At 23.1% G+C, this 17,981-nt stretch overlaps 1 protein-coding gene across 7 annotated transcripts in view; it reads right to left on the reverse strand.

Moving 5' to 3' along the window:
- The window catches only part of LOC129609308 (putative thiamine transporter SLC35F3), a 53,693-nt gene that overhangs the window by 13,703 nt on the left and 22,009 nt on the right, over positions 1-17,981 (reverse strand). For 4 of the 7 annotated variants that reach the window (XM_055521298.1, XM_055521282.1, XM_055521302.1 and 1 more), the window contains exons 2-8: positions 6,996-7,524; positions 6,361-6,769; positions 6,074-6,252; positions 5,019-5,147; positions 4,715-4,904; positions 4,538-4,627; positions 2,642-2,771 (exon numbers count right to left, since the gene is read on the reverse strand). In XM_055521298.1, the coding sequence (XP_055377273.1) occupies positions 2,642-2,771; positions 4,538-4,627; positions 4,715-4,904; positions 5,019-5,147; positions 6,074-6,252; positions 6,361-6,769; positions 6,996-7,415 (1,547 nt within the window). In that variant the 5' untranslated portion in view covers positions 7,416-7,524. Of the gene's footprint in view, positions 1-140; positions 211-2,641; positions 2,772-4,537; positions 4,628-4,714; positions 4,905-5,018; positions 5,148-6,073; positions 6,253-6,360; positions 6,770-6,995; positions 7,525-17,981 lie in introns of all 7 variants that reach the window. The other 3 variants (XM_055521274.1, XM_055521264.1, XM_055521289.1) reach the window with 1 other exon arrangement.

A 17,981-nucleotide genomic window follows, 5' to 3' on the forward strand; every position in this document is an offset into this window, starting at 1 on the left:
TTTTTTAATTTTATTATTATATAAAATATAATATATATATGTATTTTTTTTATTATATTTTGAGATACTTTTTTTTTTTTATTTAATTAATAATTTGATTTTTATGTTTTGTTTTTTTAATTTATTTTCATTTTTCCTACCGAATTATCGATTTCAATTTCAGCATATTCACAACAACATTGGCAACGGAGTATAGCGTGACCAGTTTTTCTGGAAAATTAATTTTGATATGAAAAAAAATATGGAAAAAAAAGAAAAAGTTTTTATTTAATAAAAATATGCAAAATAATTAAAGTATAAAACTAAAAACTTAACAATTCATTAACAATACTTGTAAAAATACAATAAGAAAAAAAAACAATTGTTAGTTTCTTTTTTTATTCTCTTATTATAATTTTTTTTTTTAAATATGAAAAAAAAGAAAAGTTCATTACGAGCTTGGGATTTGTTAATATTTTTTTTTAAATATTTAAAAATTTTTTTTAATAAAATTTAATATAAAATATTTTTTAAAATATTTATTTCAAAAATGCAGAAATTTTTTAAAATAAAATTAGAAACAAAAATTTAAAGTAAGAAAATGTAATTAAAGTTTTTTTTTTTTATTCGTAAATTCTCATAAAATTTCAAGTACATATTTTTTAATTTACGTGTAATATTTATATTAAAAATTATATAATTTTTCTATTTACGGAAAATTGGTCCCCTAAAAATAACGTACTACCTTTCTTATAATTTCTTTTTAAATTCTAAGAATCAGTTTCCAATTGCCATTTCTTATTGTCATCTACTTAAGTATAATTACCATACTTAAATATGTCATATTTATTGAATATTAAATTTATAATTTTCCAAACGAAAATTTCATTATGTTTCTAAAAGTAAATCATTGATTTGACCCAAATGCGGCTCTTTCACTTATTTTCTTCGGCTCACTAAAATTTTCATAATGCATACAATGTGCGACTTAATATACAAATATTCTCATAAAAATTATTTTATAAAAATATGTTTTGTTTTGTTTAATTAAATCGAATTGTAATATTAAAAATTTATTCATGAACTATAAGGCTATTTGAGTTGACATTACATTTGTGGAAAAACCAATTAATAGAAAATGATTCCACACATTTTCGGTTGTGACTATTTTCGAATTTCGGATGTGATTCCACAAGAGAATATATAAATATATTTAAATTCAATGTGCACGCAAAAACCGTTTAAAACTCACGAACTATGCAATCACTGACCAATTAAATCTTTCGCTGCCTATGTATATAAATTCTCTTAATAACATAACAAATGTTATACTTTAGTGAAAGAAGTGCATCTCCAATAGCGAATATTTTACATAACTTTTTTAATATTTTTAATTAAAATAATTTTGATCGATGCAAAAATCGATGGACAAAAATTGAATTAATATTTCCTCCTTTAATTTTTCCTGAAAAATTTTTCGATTTATTTATTTTATAATAATTACAGTTAAATATAAGAAAGTTATAGCAATAATTGTAGTGTTACCATTGTCTATTTGATGACCAATGAAAATTATCTAATATTAAATCAATAAATATACAAGAATGATTTCAAGCTTCAAATTACCACAAATATATAAGTAATTATTTATGACAGATATAGCGATCGAAATTTATTTTGTTTAATATAAAATAAAAATATTTGTAAAAAAATATGTTAAGACACTTAAAATCAATTTGTTTCTCGAAGGAGATTTATGATTGAAATTTTACAACATTAAACTAAAAAAAAAATTTATAATTTTTAGCAATAATTTTTAATTTTTAGCAATAATTTTAATTATATGAAATTATGGATTCTATACAAAAATTAATTTATTATTTTATTTTTATTTTTAATTTTAATTTTTAAAGTATCAATAAATCTCCTCTCTATAAATGCTTTTATTACATCTTCCTCTTTTTGTATTATTTTTAAAAAAAATTAAAAAAAAACCCTGTATTTATAATGTAAATATGTTATTATTTTCTAAAATTTCATAATTCTATAAAAATTATTAAATAAAATTAATAAAATAAAATTTAAGATTATTAAATAAAATTTTATATAACATAGTCTATATGATAAAATATTATAAAATTCATATTTTATTAGTCTAACCAGACAAAAAAAAATTATTTGGATTATTTCATTTTAAATAAAAAAAAAGCTTATTTTTTTTAATTTCTATATGTTATTATTATTATATAATGTTCACAATATTGTATAGTATATAATAAAATTTATTTAAAACAGAAAAAAAATCGTATATAAAAAAAAATAAGAATATTTAAAATCACTATTATTAATAAATTAGTAAAAAAAAATTATTGTTATTATTATTGCAAAATAAAATTGACTGACCTCTGAATGTAAAACTTATTAATTTTATTATTCTTTTATTTTCATACTCACAAAATTATATACTTAATTACATATACATAAATGTGTAATATGTATTTTTTATTTAATGTTTTAATTAAACTTACATTATGTTTAATTAAAATAATATAATAATTATACTCTGAAAAATTATTCTTTTTATGTATAATTTATACCTATATATACGTATACGTAAAACCTAATAAATATTATAATTTAATAATATAATTAAAATAATTACCTTAAAAGTCTTGTAATATAATCAGGCCAATTTTCTGGAAACATAACAAGAAAGAATCCAACCGCAATTAATATAACACCAGCTAATTTCATACCAGCAAATGTTGCACTATAAAGGATTACATCTAGTGCTGTGATTTTGTTTATTATATATAATATATATATATATATATATATAAGTGTTTATGTTTGTTTCATTATGTCATTATTATATATAAGAATTTGTTGCATTATATTTTAATATCACAAAATAAAAAAAAAATATTATTTTAATAATGAATTATAATAGATTTAAAAATAATTGCTATTATAACAATAAAAATTACACTCAAAATTTAAATTTTTAGAAATGATATTCAATTATATTTTAAAATAATGTACTCAATTATATATAAGTTAAAAAAATTTCTTAAAAATTAAATAAATTTTGTATACAAGAATGACAAATTAACTGTATTAAAATTTTAATGATTTTTGAAATAATTTAAAAATATATCAAATAAAATTAATTTTAGCGAAATAAAATCAATTTTAAAATAAATCTTTAACGAGAAAAAATAGAGTTGACCGTGTAAACTCTGTGATACCCGTACGAATTTCCTATTCGTTATGCGAATAAATATATCATAGCTGACTATGGGACAGATGATAACTTTAAGTTACCATATTAATTTATGCAAAATTTCAGTACTAGGTTTTCTAAAATATGGCAAAACTACTATTGAAGTTGTATTGTAGCTACCAGAAAGAGCCAAGCAATTTCAACGAATTTTATAAAACACATTGGCCTTACTAATATATTCCTTTGTATGAAATTTCAATATCACAGCTTTAATAGTTTCTAATATATTGCCAAATAATTTTTGAAGTCGTATGGCAGCTACCCGAACCAGTACCCCGATCATATCCAATTTTAATAGGGTACTGGCTTCTACTATAATATATCATTTGCTAAAATTTGGTGAGCTTAGCTCAATTAATTTTTGAGTTACCGTTGGGATGGACGGACAGACAAAGCTAAATCGACTAAAAAAATTTGTTCTACAAGTATATATAGCAATACTTTCGAATGATCATATGATTTAATTAAAGGTAAACTCATGTTGACAAGTCTAAGTTAAGGCTGTAATCGCAGCCAGTTTTTATATATATTGTTAGGCAAAAATCGCAATCCGCTTTAATTTATTTAGTTCTGGGAATATTCTACAGCAGGATTTGTAGCTTCTGACTATTAATTAATATTAATTCTACTTTTGCGTTTTATTAAATTTTATTTCGCTTTGGCAAATCTAGCAATTCACAATCTTACAATACGGTACAGTTTTACTAAAAATGTTTTAATAAATTTAAAGATAAAACAATTGAGTATAATCAGATTCTTTTTTTTTTACTTCACTCGTAGGAGATACAAAGGGCTGGGGCTTGATATTGTAGAAAGCCATGAACCAGTTTCTTACGTAATTGCGTTTATAAATAGTTAAAAGAAATAAAATGAAATTCAAATATGTAAATATCAGAAATATGGACATATTGCTTGATTTGACTATGTTTTTCAATTACAGGTCCCTATATTATTTTTATGGTATAAATTTATAGATATAAATATTAAGAAATTTTATAATTGTCCATAGTACTCGTATATCTAATTCCTATATACATACATAGCATCAAAAGTTTAAAAAGTTAAAGTTTCCCGTTAGACTTTTTTAACTAACAAAATTTTCATTCTTTAACATTTTTTAAATTGAATATCATTTCTTAATTAATTAGTAGTATTAAAACTAAAACATAAAAAAAATATTTCTATTTAAAAAAAAATTTTAATTTTAATACTTTTAATTTTACAAATTAAAACGATTACAATTAAGGTACATTAAAATAAAACTAAAAATAGAACCTCCAGAAACTGGAACTGCTGTTATTAATCCCAATGTGACAAACATATTGTACGTTACTGCAGCACTAAATTGAGTTAAAATATGGAAAACTATAAGGGAAAACAAAAAACAACAAATTTTTAATATTTAATATAAGTCAATTAGAATAATTACACTTTGTAAAAGTATTATAATACCTAAAAGTAAAATACTGGCTATTAATAATATTATCCATGGCAGTCGATCAAATGGCATAACCTCTGTACCAGTTAAATATAATCCGACACATACTGGCCATAATAAGGTTGCATTTAAAAAACCTAACATTGAAAATGTAAATGCAATTTGTCCAATCGGTGGATCACCCATTACTTTTCGAAACATAACCTTGAATTAAAAAGAAAAATGTGTACATGTTAGTATATATAATTCAAAATATAATGTGTGGTTAAAATATAAATTTTTTTCATAATTATTAAAAATATTGTGTCCTAAATTTACCTTAAAAACAGCATAACCAGCTGCCGCCAATGCTGATAAAACGACACCAGCCAAAGTTGGACTACCGGTTATACCGTCCATATACGCCAATAGAGCAATTCCTGTATCACATAATATTACAGCTACAATCTATATTAATATAAAATTTGGTTAAAAAATATTTATTTAAAAAATATATAGAACGTTAAGGCGAATAAAATTTTTCTTATACCAGACATAATTTTAAAAAAATGGAAATAAAAATAATTTAGTAATTGATTCAGTGAATAATAGTAATAGAATTTAGAAAACATTCTTTAGAAAATTGAAGTTTTAAGTAATTCCATTTAAAATTTCTTAATTCAATAGCTAAAATGAGAGTAGTACACTATATTTAATAGTCAAACGACAAAATCTTTGTGATAAAAATTGATTTTTAGTTATACCAATATGATTCAAAAAGTGCAACACTAGCTAATTAATTCAGTATAATACTTAATACTTGAGTTAGGAACGGTTTCCTGCTAAATAGACAAACATCTACAAATTTAAAGCTTAATGCGAATTTTTTTGCATATATGCGTATTTAATATTGAATGTGAAGTAATACAAAAATCTTTATAAAATTCAAATTTCACATTGAAAAACATTAATAATTTTAAAAATTCATTTTAAGATTATGTTAATGCGCTTTTAAAGTGCCAGAATTAAAAAAAATAATAATAACCAGAAAAAAATAAATAATATTAAATTTCAATTGAAAAACTTTAAAACTCATTATTTTTATGGTCTTATAGGGTAAAAATAATTGTAATATTGATTGCAATAATTCACCGCTGTCGTTGTTATTGCAATAATAAAGTTCTTTTTCTGCATTTCTTTGCAAAATTTATACAACAAGTATAACACAAACACTATAAATTTACATTTACGTGCCTTACTCACAATTCAAAAAGTACATAAAATCTTTATAAATATAATTTTTGTATGTATTTAAAAAAGTATTATAGATATTTAAAACAAATTGATTATTAGAAAAAAAAAACAAATAAATAAAAAAATTATTTTTAACTTACCCTCACTCCTACAAACTGCTCATGCAAAATAACCCATGATAATAAATAGACACATGCGACATTGGTGGCGAATAATGCTAATACATCGGTAGCTAATAAAGAGCGCAATGACATAGCATATAAGTATGTTGTTAGAACCCATAGAATGCAAAATGTAATACAACGGTTTAAGAATCGGCCTTTTTTTTTTGTTTTTTGTTTTGTTAAATTTAAAAAGAGAAACGAAACGAAAAAATTTTTAAATAAATAACCAAAATTGAAAAAGAAAAGAAAATATTAAAATATACCAATCGTAAATCCTCTATCACGAAAACCTCGTAAAACGTCACCTAATATTTCACCTGGCTTATCACATTTCCGAACAGATATTCTGCCAAGAATATAAATTGGAAAGAAGAAAAAACAAAAATTTGTACAAAACCATGACGCAAAGAATGGTGCATTAAAAACTGACGCTGTAGTTTTTAATTGACCTAATTGATGAGTTAATAAAAATCCGGATGTTGAATTATCTTCATTACTGCCACCTCTTTCATCAATTTCTGATGTTAGAACAGATGAAGTCTTTTCAGAATCTCTTGTTGTTGGTTCGATTGTCGGTGTACGAAATACATTCAAATAAAGAAATTTTATACAATGGGTTGCACCAACCCATGATGCTGTTACTAAAATTGTAACACAAACTCCAAAATACATCTATAAAATAATAATATTAATATAATAATTTTCAAAATATAACAAAATTTTGTACATATTTTACAATATATAAATAAATACATATAACCTAATAATTCCCAAAAACAAAAAAGAAACTATAAAAATCATATAAAATATTATAAATTTAATCAAAATTAATATTATATGGCTGTGGTGAATACTAAATTGAATAAAACAAAAATTATAATAAAGGAGAAATAATCACCTTTTGTGCCAATTCAGAACAGCATGATTCTTTACAAGCTCTAAGTCTTCTAATATGAACATTTGGTGATTGTGGAATTTCAGTGCCAGGTGATTCAAAATCATCATTTTCACTAGGTGCTGTACCACCACCAGTACGTGGTGTTATTTGTGTATTTTGTTCAATGGGTAAACAACCACCGACACCGCCGCTTGGTGTCATCTGTAATGGTTGAGTATTACCTGTATTTTCGTTAGGTTCATTACCGCCATGACTTGATGTTAATGAATCTTGTTGCGTTAATTGTGAAGGATTATTTGCCTCAATTATATTTGTAAATCCACCATATGGACCATTCGGTGAATCACCAGTAACAACAACTGATGGTGTTCTAACCCGTTTTGGGTTGAAAATAGCGGGTATTTCCCCGTCCTTAGTCATTATATCATTTTCCGATTAACATCACTTTATTTTAATTCATAATATTATATATGTATACATTTATTTACTTATGTACATATTATACATAATAATGTATAAAGAAAACAACCTGGAAAAATATAAAATTCTGTTTATATTTATTTTTAATTTTTCATTTTATGTCATTATTGAATTTTTATAATAAAATATTCATACGAAAATATCAATATAAGCTCATATACCAACTACTACATATTCGAAATATTATTTTATTGAGTAAATTTAAGAAAAACTGAAATGTTCTTTCATATGTTATGAACATTAAAATAACAATTATTTATTTTTCTGGTTAAAGTAACGAAATCCACATACACAATGCAGGAGTATTAGAATATGGTAAATATTTTATTAGAGTCAGAACTTTGAGATTTTCAATTCAGAACTCAATCCAGATTTGATCATCAGTTTGTGACCTTAAAGAGCCTTTTATAGTACCTGATATGATCTCAAGATTTCAATTATTTTTTATAGCAAATACGTTTTTGAGTAAGTTTTGGAAGTTAAAGAAAAACTGAGTTAATAAAATGGACAAATTGATGGTAAAAAGTACATTTTCATTTTTCAAATTAGTATGGATGTCGGAATTTTTATTAACACATTCACAAAATAATGTGTAAAATATAAATATAAAGAATTATTATGAGATTTCTTATTTCTTTTTCTTAATAACTATACAGGGAATTGGTTGAAAATGAAATATTTTTTTATTTCTTTAAACACGAATACAAGAATAATAAATAAGAGAAATTGAATAATAAAGGTGTGGGTTAACTAATAATAACTTCGGCATGTATTTTAAATTATTTTATTGAATCCTAGTCATAATCACTATAAAAGTATACCAATATATAAATATTGTACGTATATATTTCCGTATATACAAATATCAAATCAAAAGATGGTAACGGGTGCGTATCACGACTTTTTGTACAAGACATTAATTTTAATAAAACAATTATCCCAGGAAAATAACAGTAAAGACAATAACAATAATTATAAAAATTTTTATTTTAAAGAAGATGGTAAAAGTTACGAGTAAAATAAATGTTTTTTACATTTTTAAAGTAAAAAATAAATTTTAATTTGAGCCATTTGAATTTAAATATTTTTATTTCAAAATATTCAAACGAATATAACCTTTTAGAAAGCTCAAACACAAATCCAGAATTACCAAATTAACACAACATTTGTAACCATTGATTCGTATCTTCATCAAATTCAAAATTCTACTCTATTTACTTAAATACGATGTATTTTCAATAAATTTACTCTTTTTATCAATCGAATTTTCTAATTTTTCTCAATTTATATAAGATGTTTGTAGTTGCAGCAGTCACATTTGGAACTAAATCACTAAATAAACGCCAGCTGCAATTGTGTATATTTGTGGAAAACGTCAGCCACATAATACAAAAAATATTGTTCTTACTCGAAAATTTATAATGGTGTTCACTCACCTTCTTCTCATTCAATAATGGCAAAATTTTATGGAAAAATTAATTATGTTTTGTAAAATTTATTAAAAATAAATTCTGAAAAAATTTAATTACAAACAAAATTTATTAATATTTTTGGTTTCTTGCATAATAAGCTCACACTTAAAAATTATTATTACCCTAAAGCAACGGTAACTTACGTTATCTTAAATTAAAGAACTTTTCAGAAAAAACATTATGTTTACCGCGATTTTACATACACACTTATACATTAAAAAAATCATATATAAAGGAACAGTTATTATTAGATTTATTATTTAAACTTTTAACATTTTTGACACAATTTTTTATACTTTAAATAAATTCAATATCCTGTGACATATTTATTATACTAAAGAAAATATTTAAAACTATATAACCTTTTACGAGTACAAAGCGTCGAATATTCTAATAATGCTATACATTTCCGCTCTTTATAAATAATAAATTCCCTAAAGTTTCCAAGCTAAAGGCAAAAAAAATAAAATTTTGAAATTTTTTTAACAAAAACACATAAAAAAGCTTAAATGAAATATAAATATACAATGTCCTCGTGCTGTGTAACCTCAATATTAATGAATGGTAGGTAGATTGGGCGGTTTTCCTTAAATTTTTGTGCAGAAAAAACAACATTAATTTTTTTTCTCTCTCTTTTGATTCCTTCTTTTCTCTTATTAATTTACTCTTATTCATCCTGTGAGAATTTTCATTTATAAAATAGCTAGGCTACTACCTATGTAAAATTTTTAAAAATTTTAACATTATTTGAATTACATGTTTCGAAAAGCAAAAAAAGAGTGGTAAGATAAAAGCATAAAATTAATTTAATTTGGTAGGGTAAAAAGTTTTTTTTTTAAATTTCTTTAACTGCATAATTCTTTAAATTTATTCTTGTTAATAAAGCTTGTATACATATATAACAAATTGTACTATATATATGATATGCATAATTATGTTACATAAGGGACAAATAAATTTATTCCTTTTTTATCTCATTCCCAACAAAGTTTTAAAAAAGGCGCCTTGTTAATTTGATTCTGTCAGTTCGTCAATGTTACGAAATTTCTACGCCTTTTAAGACATAAGGCTGAAATTGTATACATATAAAAGTAAACCTTTACTAACTATAGTATCCAAACAACAAACATTTTTTAAATTCTGCAAACGTCGAAAAGTAAGCGTGCAAAATGTGACTAACTTTTTTTACCGCAAAATGGAGTAGTCAAATATTTAAATGACAAAATTACTGTTTTTCTTTCTGGTTCAAATTTCTAACATCGCTATTCTCTTCTGAATCTAAAATATTACCGTTTAGACATTAATAAATAATTTATTTCGTTGGAAGAAATTTTTGTTCCTTTTGAAAGACTAGAAACTTGTAAGTTATCGCCTCTCGAAATTAGTAAATTTTAAATTTTCAAAACTATACTTCTATATTTCCGAAACTTTTCTGAATTTTCATGAAAGCACAGTAATAATTTTTCTATCAAAAAATACAATTTTACCAATTTAATTTAAATAAACCAATACAATTTTTTCTTATCGTAAATGTATGCAATGATTTCGGTATAATGAGAATGATTTTAAGTAAAAGATTAATTTCCAAAAAAAATTATTTACACTGTTTAAACCTTTCGGTTCTATTTTACAAAAATCATTGGTTTGATCCGAATTTATTTCTATTTGAATTATATTTAATATCACAAATCATGGCATTTGTATTATGAATATCTTATGATTTATAGAATATAGGAAAGTGATTTTTTAAAGAAAACTACAGAGTCTGTAATACAGAGTAGTATTGAAATACACCAGTTAAACATATACATAATTTTATGTTCAAGCCCTTTAAACTCTTATAGCTCCAAAAATATTTATAAAAATTATAATTAATCTGTAAAGCTAATCTGTATTAAGTTATATCGCTTATTTAAAAAGATTTTTTATTGTTTTTTTTCTAAATTTGATTTATACACAAGGTCCTATATAAATTTCAGTTCCTTATAAAAAGATTTCCGTTTTAAGTTTTAATGTTATATATGCTATGTTGTACATTATACATAATTACGTGTTAATATGGTAGAAAATTAAATAAAAATTTAAATACTTTTTTTTCCGAAAATAAAAAATTAACAAATATAATAAATAAATTCAACAGCTTTCTTCATTTTAGAACAACATTTTTTAGGATATCCCAGAGCGAATTCCACCAAAATATTTCAAAAAGTTTGTATAACATGTTACGTAGTGGCATGGTTGCAGAGCATTACATATTAAAACACAAACCTGTCAAAATTTATAAAATTTATAGACGAGCCTGTTTTTATACTGAGTTTTCAGGAAACAATTGACTAAAAGAAGTGAAATAATCAATTGTCAATAATAAATATTTCTGTTCGTCCTGTGGTTCCATTATAAATAAAATGTCATAACAATTGATAAATTTTCTATAATTAGAACTTTTGAAAAAATATATGACTTATTTCGCTATTGCATGCCTATTCCACTTGTACTTTCGTACACACTTAAAAAATAAATACCATTTTCTAATTAATACTTAAATTATTTTATAAATTTTTTTTATTTTTAATACATTAATTAATAATTATTACGACCACAAAGTCTAACATTGACCAGTACGTTTTCCCTTCTCATGAAGCTATAATTAAAAATTATATAGCTCTATATAAAACACAAACTTTTTATTTTCCAATATTTTTTTACTCTATTAAGGTGTACAAATACATTTATAAATGAAAGTATAAAACGCTATGAGTGTATTCGCAAATACTTGAGTATACACACAAAATATATAATTGAAAAAATTATAGAAAATAATTCCAAATAAGTATATATTATTATGTACATAAATAAAGAGCCATGATTAGACATTTTCAAATAGAAAAAAATAATAAATACATAAAAAAAAGAATCAAAGAAAAACTAGAAATAACAAGAAGGAAAAAGCACAAGTCACGCAATTGTAAATAAGCAGACATCAAAATATAAAAATATTTCGTTTTTTTAGTACAGTATGACATTTTATTTTACGTTTTTATAAAAAAATTTTCGAAGCTCTAATTTTGTCCTTTTACTAACACATTCCAACAACATGAAATGAATGACCTTTTCTATTTAAACTTTCAATTATTTATAAATATGATAATCGAATTTTTGAAAAGTCCTATAAGTATGATAGGTAAAATTAATCATTCAAACCCATTTTTAACAAAAATATTTCTAATTTTACTTAAAGTTACACGTAATTTTACATGACAAATTATTAATCATACATAGGAACATGACGTTTTATACCCACGTTAAATCACCAATTTTATATATACTGTATACGTATATAACTATATATACTTTGAAGTAAAAAAATTAAGCCTAGAATGTCATATATATAAGGCTGCCAAGCTAAGAAAACAAATCCAAAATAATTTGCAAATTCGTATGCAAATCACCAAGATTGCTAAAAATAGTTTATGTAAAGGAAATTGATTAATATTTTTAATCAATTACAACCAAAGTTATTGGTTTTTTCTAATAGGGAAAAATAAAAGAGTAATTAAAATATTTTTAGGAGGGTTTTGAAAACTAACTAAATTAAATGAGAATACTCAAAAGTTGACAAAACTGATTTCAATCGTAATAGTTCGGAACATAATTTGGTAAATGATAAGGTTTTGGTAAATGATGTTACTTGCACTGCGGAAAATAATTTCGGCTTTGTGAACAGATTGACATAAATGATATTAAGCCCTATTCATTCACTATTTTATATAACATTCAATGCTATAGCCCTAGCTATGTAGCTATAGCCCTAATAGTTTATAAAATATGTATAACTAAATTACTAGTTTAACTTTCCAAAGTACCTTTTTAAAAAACTTTAAAATCTTACGTCTTTTAAATTCTTAAAATTTTTAAAATTAACTAAGAACTGATTTAAAATAAAATTTGTAGTTTATCTTTCATATATGAGAGCTCAGAAACAGAGTGGCGTAAGCCGCAATGTGTGTTATGCCACTTTGTTTTTGAAAAATCAGAAAATTTTTACAAAAGCAAAAGTACTTTTATAAAAAATAAATAGGAAAAAAGCTAGTTCAATACTGGAAACTAATGTTACTGTTTTTAGAAGATGTACATAACCGACAGCACAAAAAAAAAAAATTATTTTATTTATGGTTTACGCCACTCTGCTTCTGAGATCCTCATATAATTCACGTTTTATTATTTATCATTCTTGAAATATAAGAGGATTTATTAAAATATGTATTAGTACGTTATTTAAATTATTAAAGACCAAGATTTTTTTTGAAAATAACTTTTTAGAAAAAAATTTTGTGTTTAAATTATTCACAACTTACCGACAGTAGGACACGATATCACCTATACGAACCTATCTCTCATAATTTTTTTTGAATTACATAATATACACATATAAATTTACAAAAAGATTTCTAATTCCCGAAACTCACTTTTTAAGTGACAATATTATAAAAATGTCAAAATAAAATTAATAAAAAATGAATTTATTCACTCAACCTTTATTTCAGCTTGATAACTTCAATCATGCAAGAATATAGATTGAACAAATAATTTTGCTTTAAGAGTATTTTTATAGAATTTTAGAGGATTTTCTTAAACTACATAAAAAACGCTATGTAAAGTCATAAAATATGACTCGAGGGCAATCTATCCATGTAGGTAATTCCTTAAGTTAATTATATTATGGAAGGCAAAAATAATTAAAAGTTGGAAAGTAAGAATTCTATAAATTCTTACTCTATAAGAAAACAAATTTAATTTTAAATTTTGTTTAAAACTAACTTTTGACTTCATTCTATACACAGTGAATTAGTTTATGGATTTTCAATTAGATTGAGAAAAAATATAAAAACTAATAAAATTTATCTTTCTTAATAAGTGTTTAACAATAATAAATTTTAAACTTTTCGTAATAATTACTGTCTTAGAGATTTCACACAATTTTTGAGACTTGATAACTCTTCCATGACACAAGTTTAGATATCTCCTTTGTTCAAAGCGATATTCATTAAGTTTTTAACGTAAAACAATCTCTTTTTAATTTTTTAAAACTACATTACCCATTTAATATTTTATACACGTTGAATGTAATGTGAATGAAATTAAAAATGAATAAATGGCCAGAGATAAGCAAAGCAAATTGGTTTTAAAGAGAAAAATGCCTACTTTATGCCCACGCATAAAAATATTTAATGAACCAGAATTTCTTTTTTTCTTTTCTTTATAATAATGGAAAAAAATAAACCCTAATAAACAATACTTCGCAATTATTTTATATTAGTAAAAAAAAAGACAATTTTTTTAATCCGATTTATTTAAAGAGCAAAGAAAATTTATTTTTTTATCGAAAAAAATAAAAATAAAATCTATGCTTTCGAGGATATTATTTTAAAAATGAATAAATATATTCTCATGTATAAGTTTACGGGAAAGTAATGTTATAAACAAAGAGACTCTTAACATATAAACAAGTACATACTTAGAAAATTCTATAAATTCAGAAAATGAAGGCAGCAATACTGAGTTGTACATACATATGTACATGTACTCGAATATATGTATTAATAATAAAATATTAGTATATAATTCCAATTATTTATTAAATTTTTCTTCCGTGACAATCATAGATTATTCCAATTTACACAATATAAAAATGTTATTGAAATAAAATTTACAAATGTTTGTATAAATATGTTGACATGCATATTTATACATAAAAGAATATAATATGGAGAAGAATATGTAGAAAAAAAAGAATGAGGTCGTCGTCATTTCATGTATATACCTATTAAATATATGTACATATACTTCCAAATATGGTTATATTCTTTTGTTTTTAATGACTATGTCAAAAAGTAATGAAATAATTGAGTAAAAACAAATGAAAGTCTAAAATCAAAACGAGGACAATATTATTTTCCCCTTAAAGAAATTTTTACTTTATAGCAACACTATTTATAATATCTTAATTTTAACGTGTGTAACTAAGAATTCATAAAATAAAAATTTTCAACAATACATTGGGGAACCCATGCAAAATGGAATCAAATTTTAAAAAAATTTTTTTATACATCAAGTAATTTAATGCAATTGAAATTATTTAATTTGGGTTTTTGTGAACTAGTGTATTATTGGAACATACTGACAAAATCTAAAATTTGATATGAACCTGATGAAAGCCGCCTATATAAACATTGCTTGACGTTAGACTTTGTTTGTGTCTGCAAATAATAGAAATTACTCTGTTTTTTTTTTTAATTTTCTGAAATTTTTCAATGTTGGCTATAATTTTTGTTAAAACTTGTTACATTTTGACGTAAAGTGTGATTTCCACCGGACAATTTCAATCTAAAATATAAATTTTATTGTATATGTAAATGACACCTAAATATTTGGTTTCGAAAAAAAAAAAAATTTATAAAAAAATTTTTAATTTGTATTAGAAAAAATTATACCACACCCACTGATTAACATCAATGCCTCGATAACTAACTGACTTATTTAGCTTGTGTTAAAAAAGAATTCTAACAAAAGTTTTATATCTTTCCTTCTCCTTCTTTCAGTTATGCTGCCTCAAAGTTTTTCCACCAAATTTTCAAAAACCACCAAATTTTTACATTGTTAAAGCTTACTTCGGGAATACAATCGAGTCTCTGATACTATATAGAGTCTCATATATAGTGTAATAATTATTAATTTCAGAAAATTTTTTAAATACTAACTAAAATCTACATTTAATATTTCTTAACATTTATTCGGTCCCGATGAAAATCATAAAATTCCCGGCTTATGTATATAGAAAAAAAATTTTTAACATTTGTTATACATCAATATAAAATCACACGAATCAAAATTGAAAAGTTTTATTTCAGTATTAATTTCACATATGTCAAACCTTATATCTTAAATTGTAATACAATTTACAATAAAATAAAATGATTTTAGCATGTGACATGTAATTTATTATAATATTTAGAAAAACGATCATAATTATAAATAAAATGTTTAAAGATAACCTTGAAATAAATTTTGATTCATTCTGATTCCTTATGCAAGTATATGCGTATGTGATAAATATTCTATCAAATTTACAAAATTCATGAGGTAGATTTCTTTTTTTATCTCTTGTTATAAATCTAAGATTATTGTCGTTTTTACAAAAATAAAAACTATTAATATTGAATTTCAATTTCAAGATGATAGCATTCATTTTGTATTTCTTTATTATGCCTTCTTTTCAGCAATTTTTATTATAAACCATGAAAGACAACAATAAAAAAAAATTGTTATATAAATCGTAAAAAGATGGTTTTCATCATTTTACAATGGAAAAAATTTATTATTCTAAAATGGTTTTTCATTTCATTTGATTAACATTTTGTTTAGCATTCAAATATCAAAATAAAAGAAAATTTAGTTATATGTATTCATTTTTATATAATTTATAAAAATTTTCAGAAACCTAAAAAAATTGCATATTTATAGGCAAATAATTTGATTTAAAATGTAATAGTTATGTAGCCACAGAAGCTATTTATACTGTTGCTAATTCTTTTGATCATATTTTTCGATGGAATTAAAAAATTCGAAATAAGGAAAAAATCAAAATTTTATACTTTTACTCCAAAATCAATGGAGATTCATATTTTTGAAAATAAAATTATTTAAACCTTTTTCAAATATTATTCAATATTTTAAAATAATATGTATGTGTACCTATATATTTACCTATATGTACACAAACTAATTAAAGAAAACGTGCAGAAAATTTCCAAGAAAATTAAAAATTATAAAATCAATATAAAAAAAATCTGATGTAATGTGATCAACTGATAACAAGGTGTATCATGAAAATGTCCTTTGAATACTTCTTTCAAGTTTTTAATCACGCTTTTAAATTAAAATGCCTAGAAAAATGAGAATTTAACTCTTGCAGAGTTTGACTTTATGCCATCTTAATTCATTGAAAAATTCGCCAGTTACTTCCCGTAACAAAACAGAACTCAAATATTGAATTTCAACAAATTCCGTCAATATGTTTGTTAGATATACGCTAAAAAATCAAAACTCGGCATTTGGTTAGGTTTCCGAGCCCTGGTATTTCATAAAATTCTACAATTTCATTGTTTTAATATCTTGAATTAATATATTTAATTTCAGCGAAATCGGTTATATAAGAAAAAATGTAAATTTGACCCGTAATAAACTTCAACTTGATATACATCTCTCTAAAAATAGTCTTATTACGCTTCACTAGCATAAAGAAATTCGTTTCCGCCGAAAACTCGATACGTGAAATTTAGTGATATCACTTAATTTCCCTTATTGTTTGCTTTGCGGTCGGTAATAATGTACTCCATCAGTAAAATAATGTACTCCATCCATTTCAATCGCTAGAATAATAATGACTTTTGAAATCAATTGACGTAAAAAAAAAAAAAAACAAAAATAATAAATTCAATTAGAATTTTGCAGAAAATTTTGCAGAAAAATAAAGTCCTGCTTTTAATCCACGAAATGTATGCTCATTTTTCAAAATAAATACGACTAAATCCTACCAAAAAATTTAATTATTTGACTTCATTTTTATTAATTTTTTTTTAATTTTTGATATACCTTTATTCCTATGCGAGGCATCCAGGAAAAATTATTTTCCCACAATTGTTTCTTTTACTCCAAAAAAATTTTTTCCCAATGTTGCAATAATTTTTTGAGCTATGAATATGCAAAATTATAAAGCATAATCTTTAGTAAAACTTTTAAAGAAATTCTATTGTGTACAATATATCGATTTCCTGCAACATTTAAATTCATAATTTAAAGAGGCTTGTATCATAATAAAAAGGTGAAAGAATTTTTTAAATATACTTTTTCTCATTAATTTAACCCAAAATTTTTAATTCATAACTTTTTGTTTTTTGTTTTCTTCTCTTAATTATACTTTACACAAAATTTTCAGTTTTAATGTTAATTCTACATTATTCCGTAAGGATTATGC

Source organism: Condylostylus longicornis, unplaced genomic scaffold (genome assembly GCF_029603195.1).
Source record: "Condylostylus longicornis isolate FDR11 unplaced genomic scaffold, ASM2960319v2 ptg000004l, whole genome shotgun sequence".
Lineage (NCBI taxonomy): Eukaryota > Metazoa > Arthropoda > Insecta > Diptera > Dolichopodidae > Condylostylus > Condylostylus longicornis.